Source organism: Pavona decussata, unplaced genomic scaffold (assembly GCF_977016875.1).
Source record: "Pavona decussata unplaced genomic scaffold, jaPavDecu1.1 SCAFFOLD_61, whole genome shotgun sequence".
Lineage (NCBI taxonomy): Eukaryota > Metazoa > Cnidaria > Anthozoa > Scleractinia > Agariciidae > Pavona > Pavona decussata.
The window spans coordinates 675,621-695,175 of record NW_028145482.1 but is presented as its reverse complement, the minus strand read 5'-3'; the positions used below and the strand labels follow the sequence as shown (position 1 = coordinate 695,175).

Below are 19,555 nucleotides of genomic sequence, written 5' to 3'. Positions count from 1 at the left end.
TCGTGGGAGTTAAGGCCATTAAACTAGGTTCAATTCAATTGTTCTTCGCAAAAACTGAACATTAATCAGTTGCATGTGCACTGTCATGGTTGTTACCTTGAAGATAATATGACCAGAATTAATAACAAGCTCACCCTGGTAAAAAATGGGTAAAGCAACAAAATTAAAATTAAATTAAATAAACGAGCTCTTTTCAAGATAAATAAAGCTGACCCCTGCAAATACAGTCTTTACATATACACGTAGGCCAAAAATGAAATTGTGTTAACGTTTACTGCTAGATAGCCTAGTGAAAACGGTTGTAGAAAGAACTTCCGTCAAACTGTATGGGATTTCACTGCCATGTTGACTTAAATTTGTAAACGATTTTTCGTGTGTATGAGAAAACGAGTGTGCCAAGGTTTTACACTTTTAAAACAATTGGAAAAGTCTTTCTGAAGCATGATTGCCCTTCCCCTGCTAGCTACAACACACCACAATACCTAAGGCAGATGTTCATCTCACAACTTTCAACTTTAGAGACGCTGACACGTAGCCGTTCTCGCTAAAATTGCTTTAATTGTCCACGCCTTTGCTTTCAGTGACACTTGATCATTATGTAATTTCAAACTAATGTTGTCTTTCGCTTTCGTTTGCGTGGTAGTCTCTAAATTACCTCCAACTACGTGCATTACAAGCATACTTGAGTTCCTGTTACAAGGGTATAAATAGCATCTCTCTGTAGCTTAGAAGCTGAGAAGCTCCCTAAAGAAATTAACTGTGAAGCCGTTCCTGAGTTTGTCTTGGAGAAGCGAACACGAATATGAAGGTAATCTTGTTTTATCTTAGAAAAAGAGATTGCTACATCTGACTTTCGTTTTTCTTTCCAAAGCATTTTTTTATGATTTTCGTTATACATTCAGGTTAGCTAAAACCCAATATATTAAGTTTGAAATACTTCCAAATGACAATTACACCGAGCAAAAGTTATTTTAATCTGTTTCTCGTAATTCCGGGAAGTTATCATTTTCTTACTCATTTTTTATCCTGTTTTATTATTAACAGGCTGTTGTTTTTAAAGCATGGATTCTTCTCTTGCTTATGTCCTCATTATCGGATGGTAGACACTACAGAGAACTGAGACACAAGGACGAAATAGAGGACACGACAACTGATAAAAACGCCCTTGCAGTATCTTCAGAACAGAGGATAGTAGATAGCGATGATTTATCATTATTTCCAAATTTCAGCAAGCAAAGGAAAAGATCGCAGTCTTGTTCTACTTGCATTACGGTCAACACCATGTTTTCATCGTTGACAGAGGAATGCAAAAACAGGATATGCCAAATTGTAGGTCTATGCTGTAACAAAACTATAACTACAAATAAATGTTTAGGGTGCAGAGAATGCCGTGGAAAAAAATTGTAACCTTCGACTGTAACCTTAATTGTAAGACATGACTCAATAATAAGCCAACGTAATCCACGCAAGATCAAAGATGTTGTAATTAGAAGGGTTATCAATTAAAGAAATATATATTCTTAGTCACAAAAAAAAAACATTGTGTATTGCTTTGTTTCTAGCAGGCTAATAAGAAATTGCACCCGGCACTTAAACTCTGCCCGTGGTTGGGTCATAATGACATTGTTTTCAAGATTTTCTTTTCCCTTAGCCTGGCTTTGTATGGTCGGTATAGTTTACCATTTCCTGACTCTCTTGTAACTCCTTTCCACAAACCATCTCGCACTTCTCCTAAAATCAGAAAATGGGGATTCAATGAAACGAACCATAGCCTCCTTACTGTTCATATTTATGTTTTATAAAACTGATTCACCCGATGTTTCTAGTTGCCGTAGTGTAGGCGTAAGGGGAATCAGTTGCCCCACTCCTTCCCTAAAAAATAAAACAAAAAAACAACAACAAAAAAATATCCCACCTGTGCACTTCAGGCATTTCAAGCCATTCACAATTTCCTCACCAATCGTCTGGCTACATACGTGCATAGGGCCGGTTTCTTCTATTAAAGACCTAATAAGAGGTTCGAGAAAGCTCTATGGTTTCGTGGAAACCATAGAGCAGCTTGATTTCGTCTGTGCTAATGGACAAGGTAACGCATGATGCGCGTTCGATTGTAAACAGAGAGTTCAAGGGGGAAGACTGAGAATTAGACATGTTGTTGATAGTTATGCAGCAAGAATTGGAGGCCTGCGTGAGAACTACACAGAAAAATAACAGTTCAAAGCAGCTCATACCTTGGAGGGACATTCAATCTCCATTGGAGGTGATAAGACCTAGAGCCGCAGACCTTCTTTCGAAATCAGATACCAGACACCAGCGAACGCAGACGTATTTCCGGCTGTCGCTTCTATCGAAGAGGAGAGGCGACAGCCGAAAATACGTCTGCGTTCGCAGGCTAGATCCCAGCCCAACCTGAACCTACTTTAGGCAGCCCCATGCTTATAACATTTGCAAGAAAGGAGATTCTCAGAGGTAGAAGTTGTTTCGCATGTCTCAGAAAGGATAATCTGACAGATACGGCGACTCTAACATTAAATGTCAGTCCAAGTGTACTGGCCCGCGTAATCATGTGTGCACCTGCAAGAATAGCCTTTTTTTTTTTTTTTTTTTTTTCAGTTTCATGATTGCAGTCGGTGGCTTTGGAAGTTGTATAAGAATCTATCAAGTACGGGCTCTAAAAAGTGACTAAAGCAGCAAGAACTCCGCTCCTGACATGAGCTCCGTTAGGTCTTGACCCAGAACCCAAAGTGCGTGGCAGTGGTCCAAAGATTTCAAACTTTAAACAGTTCTAGCCACACGATGAGTTTATTTATTTTTATATATTATTTTTTCACACAAGTGGCGAAGGCTATATACCTTTTTTTTAATAAGGCCCCAAAAAATTGGATTTCGTTTAACACGACGAGAGGGAAATTTGCAGCCGCAATATTTTAGAATGGCGTGGCATGGGGACAATTTAAGACGGCTTCTACTTCCTTTGTTTCTTTTATCCCGCCCGACCACGAAAAAGTTCGGCTAGTCACGCGAAGCTGACAACAATCTTGATACACTTCTTTATTGTGATAACCAAGGTACATTACATTACTGCCAATAGTTAAGACAACCCATGGACTTTATTCGTTTATCTGTTTTTCAGTAAGGGAATGGAATTCTCTTACAGATGAAATGTGAACTATACCGCTACTGTAAATAGTTTTAGTCGTTTAGTTTGTAAATGCAATTTTATTTAGACAATCATTCACAATTTCCTCACCAATCGTCTGGCTACATACGTGCATAGGGCCTGTTTTTTGTGAACGTTAATTACCAGCGTTCCTAAGGCGTCTTAAACTGTGAAAACCTTTCCAGAGCAAATGAGGAACGATGGGGTGCAGATTACTATTCAGACCCTGAAATCATTTACTAAAATGAAAGAAAACCGGTGTAAACGAGTGTGTTAATTATGCTTCGTCTGAGTAGGTCTGTACTTCTTTCCTGATTGGTACCACAATAGCTTAGAAGGACTTTATTTGATAAACTATGTTTAGTTTTGGCGGCCAAATTATACGTAAATTAATTAACAGCTGGGGAGGAGGTATTACAAGTCCCCTAAAAAACGACTAGATCTTTTCGGTTTTGGCCCAGAGGAGGCATAACAGCAGTCTGCGCTTATTTAGGAAGATTCAGAATTAGTGAAATCTGATATAGTTTTTGGTTTTGTAGTGCGAAAAATATCTCGATTTGAAGAAACTAGGCGCGCAAGGTGGTGCTGGTTAATTATCAGCGACCGCAAGGTGGTAGCGGGTAATTTTCAGTTTGCACGCAAGATAACTCTTTTTTGCAAATTTGGCATGATCGATGTATTTACACGCCACCAAACCGAGTGTGGGAAAGTGCGCTTGATTGAAGTCAAAAGTCAAAAACATTAGCGTGGAAATGTATCGAAAGCTGCTAGATACAAAAAGTCGTGTATTTAGTGAGAATAAACACATCAAGGTAAATACCAAATAAGTATGCATTAATTCACTGTTGATTTACGGGTTTTGATTTCCTTCCAGTTATTCTTTACGAAACCCGTCAGCGAATGCTCTTTGCTCTTTTTGAAGTCTACTTTCTATGAATTTCAGCAGTAAAATAAAGCAAAAATAGCACTAGTTTCAACGATTTTATAGCTATCCGTTTAAGATTAATTTAAGTGAGCTGTTTGGCGGTTCACGTCACCGAATTCGTTCGAGGTGAATGAAACGAATGATAATATCAAGTTGTTTGGCTTACTTAAATGATTGACTACCCGTTCTAAATTTTTTCCGAGCCGTTCGAACGTTTACGTCACCCATTTGAGATTTTCATGAGCCGTTTCAACGTTTAGCTTACTTACTTACTTACTTACTTACTTACTTACTAACTTAATCCTCTTCGTTCCTGGTGGAACATAGGTCCTCAACTAGTGCGCGCCACCTAACCCTTTTTTTTATGCAGTGCCTTTTGCCTTGTTCCACGTAAGATGTTTCGCCGCCAACTCTGCCATTCTCGTGCGTCTCTAGGTGTGGTGGGGTCTCCCTCTCTTTCGCTTCCCCTGTGGGTTCCACTCCAGTGCCCTCTTGACTACATGTCCATCTGCGCTCCTCAGCGTGTGGCCGATCCAACCCCAAGCTCGCTGTCTTATCTCTTCCTCTATCGGTCGTTGCCCTGTTTATCTTCAAAGCTCCTTGTTGCTGATTTTTCTAGGCCACCAAATCCGCAAAATGTTCCTCAGGCTCTTATTGATGAACACTTGCAGCTTCTGCTCTAGTCTCTTGGTCAGCCTCCAAGTTTCAGAACCATACAAGAGCACCGCCTTCACATTTGGCCCGAAGACTCTCAGCTTGGTCTTGGTTGTTAGTGCCGTGGATCGCCATATTGGTCTCAGCATCGCAAATGCCTGCCTAACCTTTCCAATTCGTGCCTGAATGTCCTCATCAGTGCCTCTTTTCTTGCTTACAATGCTTCCAAGGTATGTAAACTCGTCCACTTCTTCAAACCGCTCCCCAGCGACCGACACACCATCGCCACGTTTGGTTCCAATAGGCATCAGCTTTGTCTTGGTGGCATTGATCTTCAGGCCTACCTTTGCACTTTGTACCTCCAAGACCCCTGTCTTATCCCTTAGATCCTGTATTCTGTGCGACAGTAGGGCCAGATCATCGGCAAAGTAAAGGTCTTCTAACGATGTCCTAAGGGTCCACTGAATACCTCTCTTCCTGTCAAAGGCTGTCCTCGTCACCCAATCCAGGGCGACCAGAAACAGCAAGGGAGATAGCAGGCAGCCTTGTCTTACCCCAGTCCTCATATTCAATGGTTGAGTCTTCTGGCCATTGTGTATCACCTGTGTGGAGAATCCCTCATAGAGAACTCTGATGACGGTGACTATCTTGTCAGGCATCCTGTAATGCCGAAACAACTTCCACAAAACATCTCTGCTTATACTATCGAAGGCCTTTTCGAAATCTATAAAGTTTATGTACAAGGAGGACTGCCACTCGATACTCTGCTCTACAATAATCCGCAGTGTTGCTATTTGATCCGTACAGCTTTGGCCCGCTCAGAAGCCCGCCTGCTCCTCTCTCAGCTTTTCATCCAGCGCAGTCTTGATGCGCTTTAGGATCACTCTGCAAAACACCTTACTTGCCATGTTCAGCAAATAATTCCGCGCCAGTTTTTACGGCAGCTCAGATCACCTTTCTTAGGCAGCTTGATTAGCAGACCTTTCCTCCACTCCTCCCTCTGGTATCTTCTCCTCACTCCATATCCTGTTGCAGAGGTTCAGAAGAACAGCAGTTAGTACGCAACGTAAGCAGTTGCGAAAAGAAAGCCTGAAAAAAATTAAGGTTGGACCGGATTGGAACCTCTGCGATGCCGTTGCTGTGCTCTACCAACTAAGCTATCAAGCCAACTGGGAGCTGGTCATATCGTGAGTTCGTAATATACTCGTGAAGGATGAATAAATGAATACGAATATATGAAACATCATTATTGAACTGCGGATGAAAGATTAAATTGAAGAAAGATCCGAGGATCTTTCTTCTATTTAATCTTTCATCTGCAGTTCAATATATGATGCTTCATATATTTGTATTCATTTTTTCGGACTTTCAACACTTGTGTTTTAACCAAAATCCTAAACATGAACCTTTCGGCACCCTAAGCCAATCGTTATTTTGAACATGGTCCTTAAAGCTGGAAGTAAATGAGAGAACAAAGTTCTGGGAGAAAGCCTTAATTGTGGATAAATTCTTTAAAAATCACTGACTGTAAGAATATTGATAGTAAGACTAATTAGATGCAGCTGTGACCGCCATTACTCCGAATGTGGGAACTAGAACCAGCACTTCCTTCAAAGGAACCAACTACAACAAACGAAACTAACACCAGCGAAACCTTTCAAACGGTAAGCCTTCTGAATATTTCATCCGTTTCATCGCAAGGTCCTGAAATAAAGCTTCCCAAATTGGAGTTGAAGAAAGTTAATGGTGATATCACAAAGTGGTGAACATTTTAGGACATGTTCGAGGCTCGAATTTATGAAACTTCTCGCTCTCGACAATTCAATTATCCGAACTCTGTTCTTAAGAAAGCCCCTTGTTAAGCAATCTCACCTCTAGAAATATCTACTGCAAACTACGAAAAGGCCACCACTTTCTTGACCGAAGAGAATATTTGGAAACAAACAGATGATTATTAATAACCACATGAAGAATCTACTCAACCCGACCGTTGTTACTTCTATTAAAGACCTAATAAGAGGTTCGAGAAAGCTCTATGGTTTCGTGGAAACCCTAGAGCAGCTTGATTTCGTCTGTGCTAATGGACAAGGTAACGCATGATGCGCGTTCGATTGTAAACAGAGAGTTCAAGGGGGAAGACTGAGAATTAGACATGTTGTTGATAGTTATGCAGCAAGAATTGGAGGCCTGCGTGAGAACTACACAGAAAAATTACAGTTCAAAGCAGCTCATACCTTGGAGGGACATTCAATCTCCATTGGAGGTGATAAGACCTAGAGCCGCAGACCTTCTTTCGAAATCAGATACCAGATACCAGCGAACGCAGACGTATTTCCGGCTGTCGCTTCTATCGAAGAGGAGAGGCGACAGCCGAAAATACGTCTGCGTTCGCAGGCTAGATCCCAGCCCAACCTGAACCTACTTTAGGCAGCCCCATGCTTATAACATTTGCAAGAAAGGAGATTCTCAGAGGTAGAAGTTGTTTCGCATGTCTCAGAAAGGATAATCTGACAGATACGGCGACTCTAACATTAAATGTCAGTCCAAGTGTACTGGCCCGCGTAATCATGTGTGCACCTGCAAGAATAGCCTTTTTTTTTTTTTTTTTTTTTCAGTTTCATGATTGCAGTCGGTGGCTTTGGAAGTTGTATAAGAATCTATCAAGTACGGGCTCTAAAAAGTGACTAAAGCAGCAAGAACTCCGCTCCTGACATGAGCTCCGTTAGGTCTTGACCCAGAACCCAAAGTGCGTGGCAGTGGTCCAAAGATTTCAAACTTTAAACAGTTCTAGCCACACGATGAGTTTATTTATTTTTATATATTATTTTTTCACACAAGTGGCGAAGGCTATATACCTTTTTTTTAATAAGGCCCCAAAAAATTGGATTTCGTTTAACACGACGAGAGGGAAATTTGCAGCCGCAATATTTTAGAATGGCGTGGCATGGGGACAATTTAAGACGGCTTCTACTTCCTTTGTTTCTTTTATCCCGCCCGACCACGAAAAAGTTCGGCTAGTCACGCGAAGCTGACAACAATCTTGATACACTTCTTTATTGTGATAACCAAGGTACATTACATTACTGCCAATAGTTAAGACAACCCATGGACTTTATTCGTTTATCTGTTTTTCAGTAAGGGAATGGAATTCTCTTACAGATGAAATGTGAACTATACCGCTACTGTAAATAGTTTTAGTCGTTTAGTTTGTAAATGCAATTTTATTTAGACAATCATTATACAACAATCATATACAATGGTTTTGTATAGATTTTTTTTTATAGTTCATTATTTTATTTTACTCTTATACACATTGTATTCGAATTGTCTCGTTACTCTATAATCCGAATTTAGATAAAATTCTTACATACCTACCAATCCGATTGTTGATGCTGATCTGACTTTTAACCTTAGTTAGCAACACTAATGCTAGGCTCATAGCTTAGAAAATGAGGTAGCTCAAATATCTTGGGTCCTGATGGAGAAGACACTCTTAATAACTGACCGCTTAAGGAAGCTGAAATGGATGGTTATATGTTAGATACATTAATTAAGCACTCCACCGAAATTCCAGCAAGGTTTATATTGTACCAAGAAATGTTGTCTTTTATACGTATGCTGTGAATGATAATGGATATAACAGCTTTCTCGTCGCCAGAGCCTTCCGGGTCCGTTTAGCTGTCAGGGCCGAACGAACATACAGTAGAAATTAATGTGAGAGCCAAATTGGGCTTCTGAAGAAGCATATTGGAGTAATGCCTCCCCAGTAAAGGACCTAATAGTTGAGCCAGTTCATTTTCTGCTGGTCTTTAGTTGGCCAACTGGACCAGTATCTTGAATAAAATAACAGTTACTGTAAACCTTTTCTTTAAACTGCACTTGACGCCAAGTTTCTGTGGAAATTAAGACATTTTTTGAACTTGTGAATAGCTAGCTATTCGGCATGACCTATTGGCTACAACTTCAAATTGAAGAGCCTGATCAGTATAGCTTTAAGATAGATGATGGCGAGCATGTTCAACTACAAGGCTTTAACCGAGAAGTCTTATAACAAATGAAGTAGTTATTTCATTATAGGGCTATAATACGATATAAGTGATATGAATGCTCAGTGGCCATAAAATAACTGCACGATTTCTGCAAACACCGTTTGTAGGCGCAACATCAGTCAGTTAAGGTAACTGTGGCACTAGGTGAAATCTATTGATTTTCAGTGTGTCGGTAGTCCGTGATAAAACAGGGCTTTATTCAAAACATACTTTTGGCCAACTGAATAAAATCCCTGTGTGATGGTGATAGATATTGAGAAATAAATGCTTACCGCATTGTCTCTTACCGACTGGGCCTTGCGCAAGGTGTCTATCGATGGAATAGCATATCTTATCCAGTTAGGAGTACCGATGCTCCTTGTCGTCTCATCAAGTGGATAGCACTGAAATATGTTAATTGTTTGATACTGGTTTATAGAAACGCTTAAAGGAAACGTTTTGTAAAACATTGACCGACATTTCGACCTAAGAGCTTAATAAGTCTTCATCGGTTATGATGGAATTAAAAAAAGGGTAACAAAGAATTATAAAATTCACGATTATGCAAATGTGCTGGGCGTGTGAGAAAACAGCCTATTAAGAAACGAAACGTAAATGTCAGGAATGTCTTCGTTGTCATTTCCTGGATTGGGGTCTCTTTGAGGTTACCGCGTTTCCAAAATCTGTCATGATCGTGTTGATGAACTGTTTGAGTCAAAAGTACGAACTGCTCTTTTGTGTTCCAAGATTCTAGTTAAGTAATAACGGCTTTTCCTGTTTGCCCATAATAAACGAAAACGCAATTTATCTTGTAAATGACGTCCTTGTTTTTTTTTTTTTGTTTTTTTCGTACGTGTACTATCTTTTTTCACTTAATAATAGTAATAGTAGAGTGACTGATTAAAACACGCGAGCTGGTCGCGTCTCCTTGCATTCTTTCCGCAGGAGGCTATGTTGCTCAGGTCCTTTTTTTCTTGCACTGGACTAACCTTCATAAAAAATGAGGTTTAATTTTCATCTATGACTCTATTCATTCAGTCCATTGCATTCGAAAAGACAACCTGTCTTACTCCTCTAATTCATAATTAATATCTCATTAATATCAAATCGTCCTTTCTTGCTTTATCCCACTAGTAATCTATTCTAAATCATTACTATTAGATGCGTTCTTAAAGTAGCTTTCTTTGCTGTAAACGCCCTGAGTGTTTGTCGAGTAAAGTCATTACCAAAATAAGTAAATCAGCAGTAGAATAAGTTCTTCACTTAATTCCAAACTTTTAAGCAGTTAACAAGTTTCTTTTCCCAGGTTTCTTTTTCAACAGACTTTGGACAGTCTATATAGCTTCTTTGTTTTAGTTCCATGGGAAATTTGTCTCCATCGACGTCATCAAGTTTTATGACGATTAAACTGTCATCTCTCCATTCTGTAAGTCGTCTGAGCGCATATTCGAATTCACTTTCGCAAAAACTACTCCCAAAAAAGTTTCGGGACACAACGGCAACTGTTTTGCGGGACTTGTAGACACTGTCTACCATATTTTCTCTATATAATACTCCAGGGGCAAAATTTCTGTAGTGAATACAACACTTCAAGCCATGTTTCTGCTCTAGAGTAGGAAGAAGTGTTGTTTTCACCCAATCCTGGTCTATAGAACTGTATATGATGAACGCGTCATATTCAAAGTGCAGTGCTGTAAACAAAAAACAAAAAAATAGTCATCATTTATTTCTGTCTTTTCTCCCTTTTGCACGTTTTCATTTAGTTCACTGTGTAAACTCGAATTCTAACAAAAGGTTAAAATTAAAAATAATTTAGAATTTCTGCATCTTGTGAAAAGCGAATGGTATTAGTGAAAGACCGGCAAACGATGGCAGAAGGAATAGCCGCCAATATCAGCTCTGCCCATCCCCTTCAGCGAACTCTCTGACTCACTTTCATTGTAAGAAAGCACCTTTTTATTTTTTACTCTTGTCGAATTACGTCATACTACATGCAGAAGCTCTGACTAGCGGTACCTCCAGAACGTTCAGAACATTGAACACTGGCGAAAACACATTTTTGACCACCGTAAAACTTTTTGACTGATAGAGAATTTACCAACCGAGGAAATATTTCTCGGTCACCTTTGTCCATCGATATCATAGCTCTTTCTGCAAATCAGACTCTATGTGGGACAAGATGAATAACTAGTTAGTTCAGTCAGTACAAGAAAAACAAAGTTTTGAATTTTGTTTTTCTCGAAATTTTCCATTAAACTCTGAACTTTTGGATTAATTTTTGTCCCTCGATCATAGGAAGTAATTGAGTGAATGAACGAACGGACGAACGGACGAAAGAATGATTGAATGAATGAATGAATGAATGAACGAACGAACGAACGAACGAACGAACGAACGAACGAACGAACGAACGAACGAACGAATGGATGGATGGATGGATGGATGGATGGATGGTTGGATGGATGGATGGATGGATGAAGATGGATGGATGAATGAATGAATGAATGAATGAATGAATGAATGAATGAATGAATGAATGAATGAATGAATGAATGAATGAATGAATGAATGAATGAATGAATGAATGAATGAATGAATGAATGTGGTGTTACTGCTTAGTCCTGATAATGGCCTAGAGATAACGGCGTGGCACTACAACGTCGTCATTATTTGAGCTTAAAAGTTCGGAGTTTTATCATGGAGACTTTAGTGAAGTCATTTTCAGTCTTCAGGATTTGATTTCGACAACCAGTTTTATTGATTCGAATTTAAATTTGGTTTTCGTAAGTACTTGTATAGAAAATGGAGAACTATTTAGGAATTGGGTATCATATCTTTAAAGATCTTCGCTTTCTTTTTTTTTGATCTTCTATGTTGAACAAGGAAATTTCAACAGACACTGACCGAGTGTGATATTTAATATCAATTTGACGCTCTCTGGGACACTTTTAGATACTAGTTTATTGTGGACATCACATAATGTATTTTATCACATCATGTTACTCGTTACACTACTTTACCTTACTACTTGAAAAAAAACTTTCACTGAACAACTTTCACAGTAAAGCGCAAGGTTGGCAAATGTTGCACCAAGTTTGCTAAATATTAACACTTACGTTTGTGGTGGTATTTTGCGACGAACTTTTCCTCTTCTGGATGAAAAAAAAGACATCTCCATCATTTTCTGTAGAGCTTTACTCGTGAAGCGATTGACAGAGGGTAAACTTATGGGAAAGACATTTTGTCGATCTGAGATGTCAGCCGTGATCAAGCATCTTGTAGGTGCTGACCCTCCTAGTTAAGAATATAGTCTACCATAGTATCAGGGGCATTAAGAACTGTTAACTATTAATCACTAGTGCTTCGGTGCGATGACGTTTTTTTCCTTTTTTTTTTTTTTTTTTTAAGAAATTACCCCCTTTTGAGGATAGTTCGGAACCATACATGTTTAAACAATCACCCCGAGTTTTCTTTCGGTTACAATACGTGTGCGTTGAAAAGACGGCCCTTGAGCCACTGACATAAAAGAAGTGGCTGCTTCTTTATGCGAGATCGACAATTCGAAAGCAGACCTTGTTGCGATGCGCGTATGACGCCATATTCCTCTCGGTACAGCTTAAGATCCAGGGGCCCGTTTCTCGAAAGTCCCGGTAACTTACCGGGCCCGATAAGAAATAAACCTATCGGGCCCGGTAAGTTACCGGGTCTTTCGAGAAACGGGCCCCATCTCTCTACGTGGTTCACGGCCATTTTTCGAATCGACTAATGGCGGCACAGGAAAGCTGAACTTCGCGTTCAAAAAACTGATTTTCCCGCTGGAATTTCGATATAACATTTGGCGTGGTAAGTATTTATTTCTTCAACTTTCCAAAGCTGAATCGAAAAAGGGAGGCAAAATTTTGATCGTAATATCACTTTAAGCTTTACTCTGTATTATGTTTCAATTCCCCTCGTGATCAGAGGAAAAGGCCAAGTATAATGCTGGAAAAAATAACGCAAAGAAAGATAATTTTATCATTCATTTGCAGTCTAGGCCTTTACCATCTTCCTTTTTTATCCCTGAAAACGATCCGCCAAAATACTTTTCAACAGTATTCGCTTATCATGCATTTTCGAGTGCATAAGTTTTTTTCATGCAAGACCGCGTCTATGAAAAACACTTCTGGAAGTGGATTAAATCCCAGTTACAATCTCAAAGCTACAAAAACTGTATTAGTGAAAACACATGATCGTCATTGCATTTTCTCCCAAAACTACATACCTTCTGCTTTTTTCATCTGGAACCGATGTGACACATTTTTCCTTAGTCGACGGTAATACCAGAAAACCAAACTCAAGGCAGCGACAGCAAACATACAGGAAGCGACGATGACGGCCGTGACAACAGTAGAATCTTTATTCACTAATGACATAGATGGATTTTAAGTCATTTTATGGTACCTGCCTAACCATTAGTTAGTTGCTTGGTCGGTTCGTAAGTTGCTCCAGTGGTTTGGTTGGTTAGTCATTGTCTGGATGATTGTTTTTTTTTAATTTGCTGGTTCGCAATTTGCTTGTTTGTAAGGTGTCGTTGGTAGGGACTTTGATTGTTTGGTCGGTTAGTTGGTTCGTAGGGTGGTTTGTTGGCGATTTGACAGGTTGGTTGGTTGGTAGTTTGTTTGGCTGGTTAGTTGACCACTTGGTCGGTTGATGCATTGTAATTGGTCGGCTTGTACTGTGGTTGGTTGGTTGGTTAGTTGGTTGGTTGGTTAGTAGGTTGCTTGGTAGTTTGTTTGGTAGATTGTTGGTTAGTGATTGGATTGTACGTTCTTTGGTTCCTAGGACTGTTGTTTGCTTGGTGGGAGATGATTAGTTGTTTGGTCAAATGTTTGGTTGGTTGGTTGGTTGGTTGGTTGCCTGATTGCTCGGTCCGTCGTCTGGTCAGTTTCGTGAGTCATCATTATTTCAAAATATGGTCAAAGTTAATTCCTTATCGGTTTCCAAGCAACAACTATTTCCATAGCAACGGTATCTCATAGCCTCTTATTTTAAACATTGATGATTATCTCGTAATCTAGTTACACATTTTACGACGGAAATTAGAAAAAAATCTTAAGAGCTTTTTCAACTTAAATATGATTCAATTTTTACGGGGTGATTTTGTTTATTGCCGCATTTTTCACCAATATCTCTGCTAAAATTAAACTTCTAGACGTCAACCACTGTAGACGTAACTGAGAGAGAAACCAGAGAAGCTCCAAAGTAAGCTTGAAAACGTATAGCATGTCAAAAAAGAACAGTTGGATCAAAATATACTTGTCTGTACTACCAAAATTTACAGTACTCGTAGAATCCTAGAGAATGAAATCGTTGATTAGGTATGTTCCAAGAATTGTTAACTAACGGGTAATACTTCTCATTTCAGATATTTGTGATTCATTTTAACTCAACAGACAATTACGATGCCTTTTGTAACATGCAAGGTATCCACACACCTGAGGTCCGAGGACTGTAGTAATCTATAAAGGAACCATAGATGATGTAGCAAGTCAGTAAAACAACAGAAAGACAAGCATCCTAACCGAGTTGCATCTTCAGTGACATTGTCACGTTGGGTAACAAAGTTCAGATTCAAAATCGTCAATGATCATTGTTCTTTAATAATACAGTTTTCCTCGCGAGCATTCGATAGACGATTTCAAACTCAGTAATTCATTGCCATGTAAGAAGGTACGCGGACGATTACCAGCGCTGGTTTCACGCCGCTAGGGTCTTGCTAGGTTTTGAAGTTGGTTTATTGTAGAATATCGAATGCACTCGTACATAGTGTTTACATGGAGAAAAGTAGGCCAAGCCCTTCCAGCCAACTTTTTGTTTCTCACGTAAACGGTTCGCCAAGTTTTGTAAGGAAATGTAGGAAACGTTGCCTAACAAAGTTCAGATTCAAAATCGCCAATGATCATTGTTCTTTAATAATACAGTTTTCCTCGCGAGCATTCGATAGACGATTTCAAACTCAGCAATTCATTGCCATGTAAGAAGGTACGCGGACGATTACCAGCGCTGGTTTCACGCCGCTAGGGTCTTGCTAGGTTTTGAAGTTGGTTTATTGTAGAATATCGAATGCACTCTAACTGAATAGGTAAACATGTAAAAACAACGTATAATGTATTTTTAAGTACAGTCACCGGCAATGACTCGAACCTTGGTCTCAAGCATTTAAGGCAAACGTGATAAAAGCTACAATACAGTCCTGCCCTCAGTAGATGTGGGTTAAATAGCAAACTAAATCGACTAGCGACCTGAATATTAATTAGCTGGATAATTTGTCTTTACTGGACATGCACATATCGGTGCTTGGCCAGTATCAAATACATGTTGACGTACCTGAAGTCGGAGGTGTTGAGAACTCTGTGGATAAAAATGATACGATGTAATAAGTCGGTAAAACAACAAAACAATAAGCAAACAGTGTGAAACTGTCCTCTTTTTCTTTGCTTAACAGTTCACGTTACAGAGCAAATATGATTTTGAGTAACTGTGAACCCATCGCAGTATGTACGCAACTAAGGCCCCGTTCATCTGGAGAAAAGCTGTCCCGGGAAAAAGGGCCACCATCCCAGCCGAGTCAACTCCAGCGAGCGTTTATTTGAGAAAAAAGTTGATCCCCTTTGCCCCAGCCAACAGCGCTCTCGTATGCTCTGATTGTCTCGCCTTACCGGAGTTGACCCGGCTAAGTGTTTATATGGAGAAAAGTAGGCCAAGCCCTTCCAGCCAACTTTTTGTTTCTCACGTAAACGGTTCGCCAAGTTTTGTAAGGAAATGTAGGAAACGTTGCCTAACAAAGTTCAGATTCAAAATCGCCAATGATCATTGTTCTTTAATAATACAGTTTTCCTCGCGAGCATTCGATAGACGATTTCAAACTCAGCAATTCATTGCCATGTAAGAAGGTACGCTGACGATTACCAGCGCTGGTTTCACGCCGCTAGGGTCTTGCTAGGTTTTGAAGTTGGTTTAAAAAAATCAAAATGCCTGCTGGGAATGATTGTAGAATATCGAATGCACTCTAACTGAATAGGTAAACATGTAAAAACAACGTATAATGTATTTTTAAGTACAGTCACCGGCAATGACTCGAACCTTGCATTTGGTCTCAAGTATTTAAGGCAAACGTGATAAAAGCTACAATACAGTCCTGCCCTCAGTAGATGTGGGTTAAATAGCAAACTAAATCGACTAGCGACCTGAATATTAATTAACTGGATAATTTGTCTTTACTGGACATGCACATATCGGTGCTTGGCCAGTATCAAATACATGTTGACGTACCTGAAGTCGGAGGTGTGGAGAACTCTGTGGATAAAAATGATACGATGTAATAAGTCGGTAAAACAACAAAACAACAAGTAACAGTGTGAAACTGTCCTCTTTTTCTTTGCTTAACAGTTCACGTTACAGAGCAAATATGATTTTGAGTAACTGTGAACCCATCGCAGTATGTACGCAACTAAGGCCCCGTTCATCTGGAGAAAAGCTGTCCCGGGAAAAAGGGCCACCATCCCAGCCGAGTCAACTCCAGCGAGCGTTTATTTGAGAAAAAAGTTGATCTCCTTTGCCCCAGCCAACAGCGCTCTCGTATGCTCTGATTGTCTCGCCTTACCGGAGTTGACCCGGCTAAGTGTTTATATGGAGAAAAGTAGGCCAAGCCCTTCCAGCCGAGCCAACTTTTTGTTTCTCACGTAAACGGTTCGCCAAGTTTTGTAAGGAAATGTAGGAAAAATTGGCTCGCCCCGGGTAGCTCGGGTAGGCGAGTGACCCTTCTACCGGGGCCAACTTTTCTCCATATAAACGGAGCCTAATGCAGTTGCGAAAACAAACCTTGAAAAAAATATTCAATCTTTTCAAACTTTGTTTTCACAGCTTCTAATATGTTGCATAGATAATTGCGATCGTCTTTCATTTGTTCATTCTTTCATCCGCAGTTCAAAATATAATTGCATTTCACATCTTTCACTTTAATCACTTCACACTCACGGGTTTATTACGAGTTCACTAATATGACAAGCCCCCAATTGATTTGATGGCTTTGTTAGTAGGGTAATATCGAAGAGATCATGGGCTGGTAGAATCCCGTTCAAGTCTAAATACATTTTTAGGCTTTCTTTTCGCAGCTGCATAAGTTGTGTACATAACAGCTTACTTGGATGGTCTCTTATCCTCTCTCATCCGGACGTTGAAATATATGCATGGCATATATGTCAGCTCTTAAGATTGCGTTGTTATTTGTTCTGCAACACATTTATGGTATTGCTTATAGATTCTACAAAATAACATAAGTTAGAGATGGGTTGAAACATACACGCACCTGAAGTTGGAGATGATGTGGAGTAATCTGTATATAAATTAACGTAATGCGGTTAGACGTGGACAGAATAGAAAGTATATTCCGTATTCAGCCGTTTTTGAACCATTTAGTTTACTTAATTTTTCTGTGAACAGTAACTTAAACAGTGAGTAACACAATTTTTCAATCGTTTTCCCCGATGATTTTTCCTGCCGTCTATGCGTCTCTTACACTCATTAAGGTGATGTCACACATAAAGATTTGCGAAGAAGACTTTGAGTAACATGGGTGCTGACGCTAGCAGCATCTCGGTGGATTAAAGGAATCATTATGTATTAGGCCGGTAAAAGAACAAAAAAACAAGCATACATAAACTGTCCTTGTTTCTTTCCTAGCGGTTTCACTTTAAGTAACAAAGATAATTTTTGTTTTCTTGTGGAGCAGGACAATGTTTCTTACATCTTACAAAATAACGTAAGTTAGCAGTTTATTGTTGAATCATGTACGCACCTGAAGCTGGAGATGGTGTGGAGAAATCTATATTAAAAGAAAAAAAAAACCAAATACAATTAGAAAATAAAATAGGGAGCATTCCGTGTACCGTTTTTGCACACAGTTCTGTTCTGTACCATGACAGTATTCCTAGGATTCTACAAGACAATGAAGCACTGTTATTGAATCGATTGCACGCACCTGAAGTCCGGGATGGTGCTGAGGAATCTATGAAAAAAATCAGCATATAGTTAAACTGAACAGACTAGAAAGTGATCTGTGTAAAACTGATTTTGGGTAGTCAATTTTGTTCAGAGCAACGATTCTGAGGTGAAAATGTCGGGTTTCATGCGGAATGTTAATGCCGTGTAACTGGTTACTTGGACGCTTTAATTTTTAGTGTAGCTTCTGTGTTGCTTGCATGTCACTACCTTTTGAAGCTTTTGATTCCAAACCTCAGTCTTTTGGCAATTGGGAACCTAAACATTAGGTAAAAAACCGCTCACGCACCTACGCTACTCGTCATTATTTTTCCGTGCACGCTGCAGCATTTAAAGTCTTCGTTACGTATCAAACCTACGTTAGTTATTGCTGTAACTCGCAGCCGGAATTGTCAGAAATTGTCTCTTGTCAAATCCCTTTAATAATCCATTGCCAAATTGTTTGGCGCGTACAATGAGAGCTTTCCTAAAGTCGCTTTATGCAAGCATCAAACGCAGTAGTTCCCCTCCATATGAAACAGTCAAATTGCAAATATAGGAGATGAACTCATGTAAAGAATATGAAGAAATTTACCAAAGATAATAACTAAATACCCAGATAATAAATAGCATATTTATGAAATCAATTCGGTTCTGGTTTCCTTAAACATTTGGGAGACACCAACCTGTTGTAGCTTCCGCAACAGAACAATTCTCTGGGACTCTATAGGCTACTAGAAAAAAAAAAATGTTTCATGGTGGTGAATATACACGTGAATATAAGTCGGGAGGCGTGCTCAATCAGTTCCGCTAATTGAACACGATCGAAATAAAACGTACACTGATTTGGATTGTTTTCGCCAATCGAACACAATGGAACTTATCAAACATTTTGCCAATCGAATTCTTCTCCAGTCGAACATAATCGCACTCTAAAATGATCGACCTTTTATCTAGGTCTGTGCTTTGGCATTAAAACGGGTTTTAAAGATCTGGTTTTTAAACAAGGTGTTTATATTCGTTACACTTGGCTCACATTGTAATAAGAGAGATATATCTTCATTTATGCCATCCAAGATGTCGGAACCATTTGCCATTTGGCAATTATGACGTAATTACCACGTAAAATTACACCATCACTCTTCGTTGCGGACCTCAAAGAAAACACCTTTTAGACGAACTTTTAATACGCCACGTGTCATTGTCATAGCTTTAGCAGGGTAAAGACTGCATGCTTATCGATATTTATTGCCGTATTGTTGTGCTACCAAACAAATTCGAACCAATCGACGATTTATCCGATTACGTTCGGTAAACGAACTCACCCACAAGTTTTACAAAGTCTCTTTACTCAGTTGATTATACTTACTCGAATCTTCGAGTTCCGATGCTTTTACAAATGGGTAAGAAGTTACCTGTGAATAAACAATAAAAGAGTATATATATCAGTAGCATGGTGACGTCGAGAGGGACGACGAAGAAAAATGTCTGATCATTTCTTCGCGGCACGCAACTAGAGCCTCTCCTATCATTATTGTTTTTTTTGTGTTTTTTTTTTTACATTATACTTACGCTTTTTTAAAAAAATAGATTGAATTACCCTAACGGAGGTTATCTTGCAGTTCCGGCGTAGTTTTGGCCAAATGAGCACAGAATGATTATTCCGTATGTATGAGATACCGCAATACTAGATGAGGAAAACGGATGGAAAGTTGGTGCTAGTTGATGAATAACGTCAAGTGAAAGGTAGCCATTCAAGGGATCAAATAA

At 39.4% G+C, this 19,555-nt stretch overlaps 1 protein-coding gene across 4 annotated transcripts in view; it reads right to left on the bottom strand.

The window, feature by feature from the left end:
- LOC146478958 (uncharacterized) overlaps positions 1-19,555 on the bottom strand; it is a 104,693-nt gene that overhangs the window by 67,667 nt on the left and 17,471 nt on the right. The window contains exons 9-19 of one of the 4 annotated variants that reach the window (XM_085111242.1): positions 19,155-19,200; positions 18,472-18,519; positions 17,787-17,813; positions 17,604-17,630; positions 17,115-17,141; positions 16,079-16,102; positions 15,134-15,157; positions 14,242-14,265; positions 13,029-13,169; positions 11,884-11,919; positions 9,592-10,458 (exon numbers count right to left, since the gene is read on the bottom strand). In XM_085111242.1, the coding sequence (XP_084967368.1) occupies positions 10,031-10,458; positions 11,884-11,919; positions 13,029-13,169; positions 14,242-14,265; positions 15,134-15,157; positions 16,079-16,102; positions 17,115-17,141; positions 17,604-17,630; positions 17,787-17,813; positions 18,472-18,519; positions 19,155-19,200 (852 nt within the window). In that variant the 3' untranslated portion in view covers positions 9,592-10,030. Of the gene's footprint in view, positions 1-9,591; positions 10,459-11,883; positions 11,920-13,028; positions 13,170-14,241; positions 14,266-15,133; positions 15,158-16,078; positions 16,103-17,114; positions 17,142-17,603; positions 17,631-17,786; positions 17,814-18,471; positions 18,520-19,154; positions 19,201-19,555 lie in introns of those variants that run through there. The other 3 variants (XM_085111243.1, XM_085111245.1, XM_085111244.1) reach the window with 3 other exon arrangements.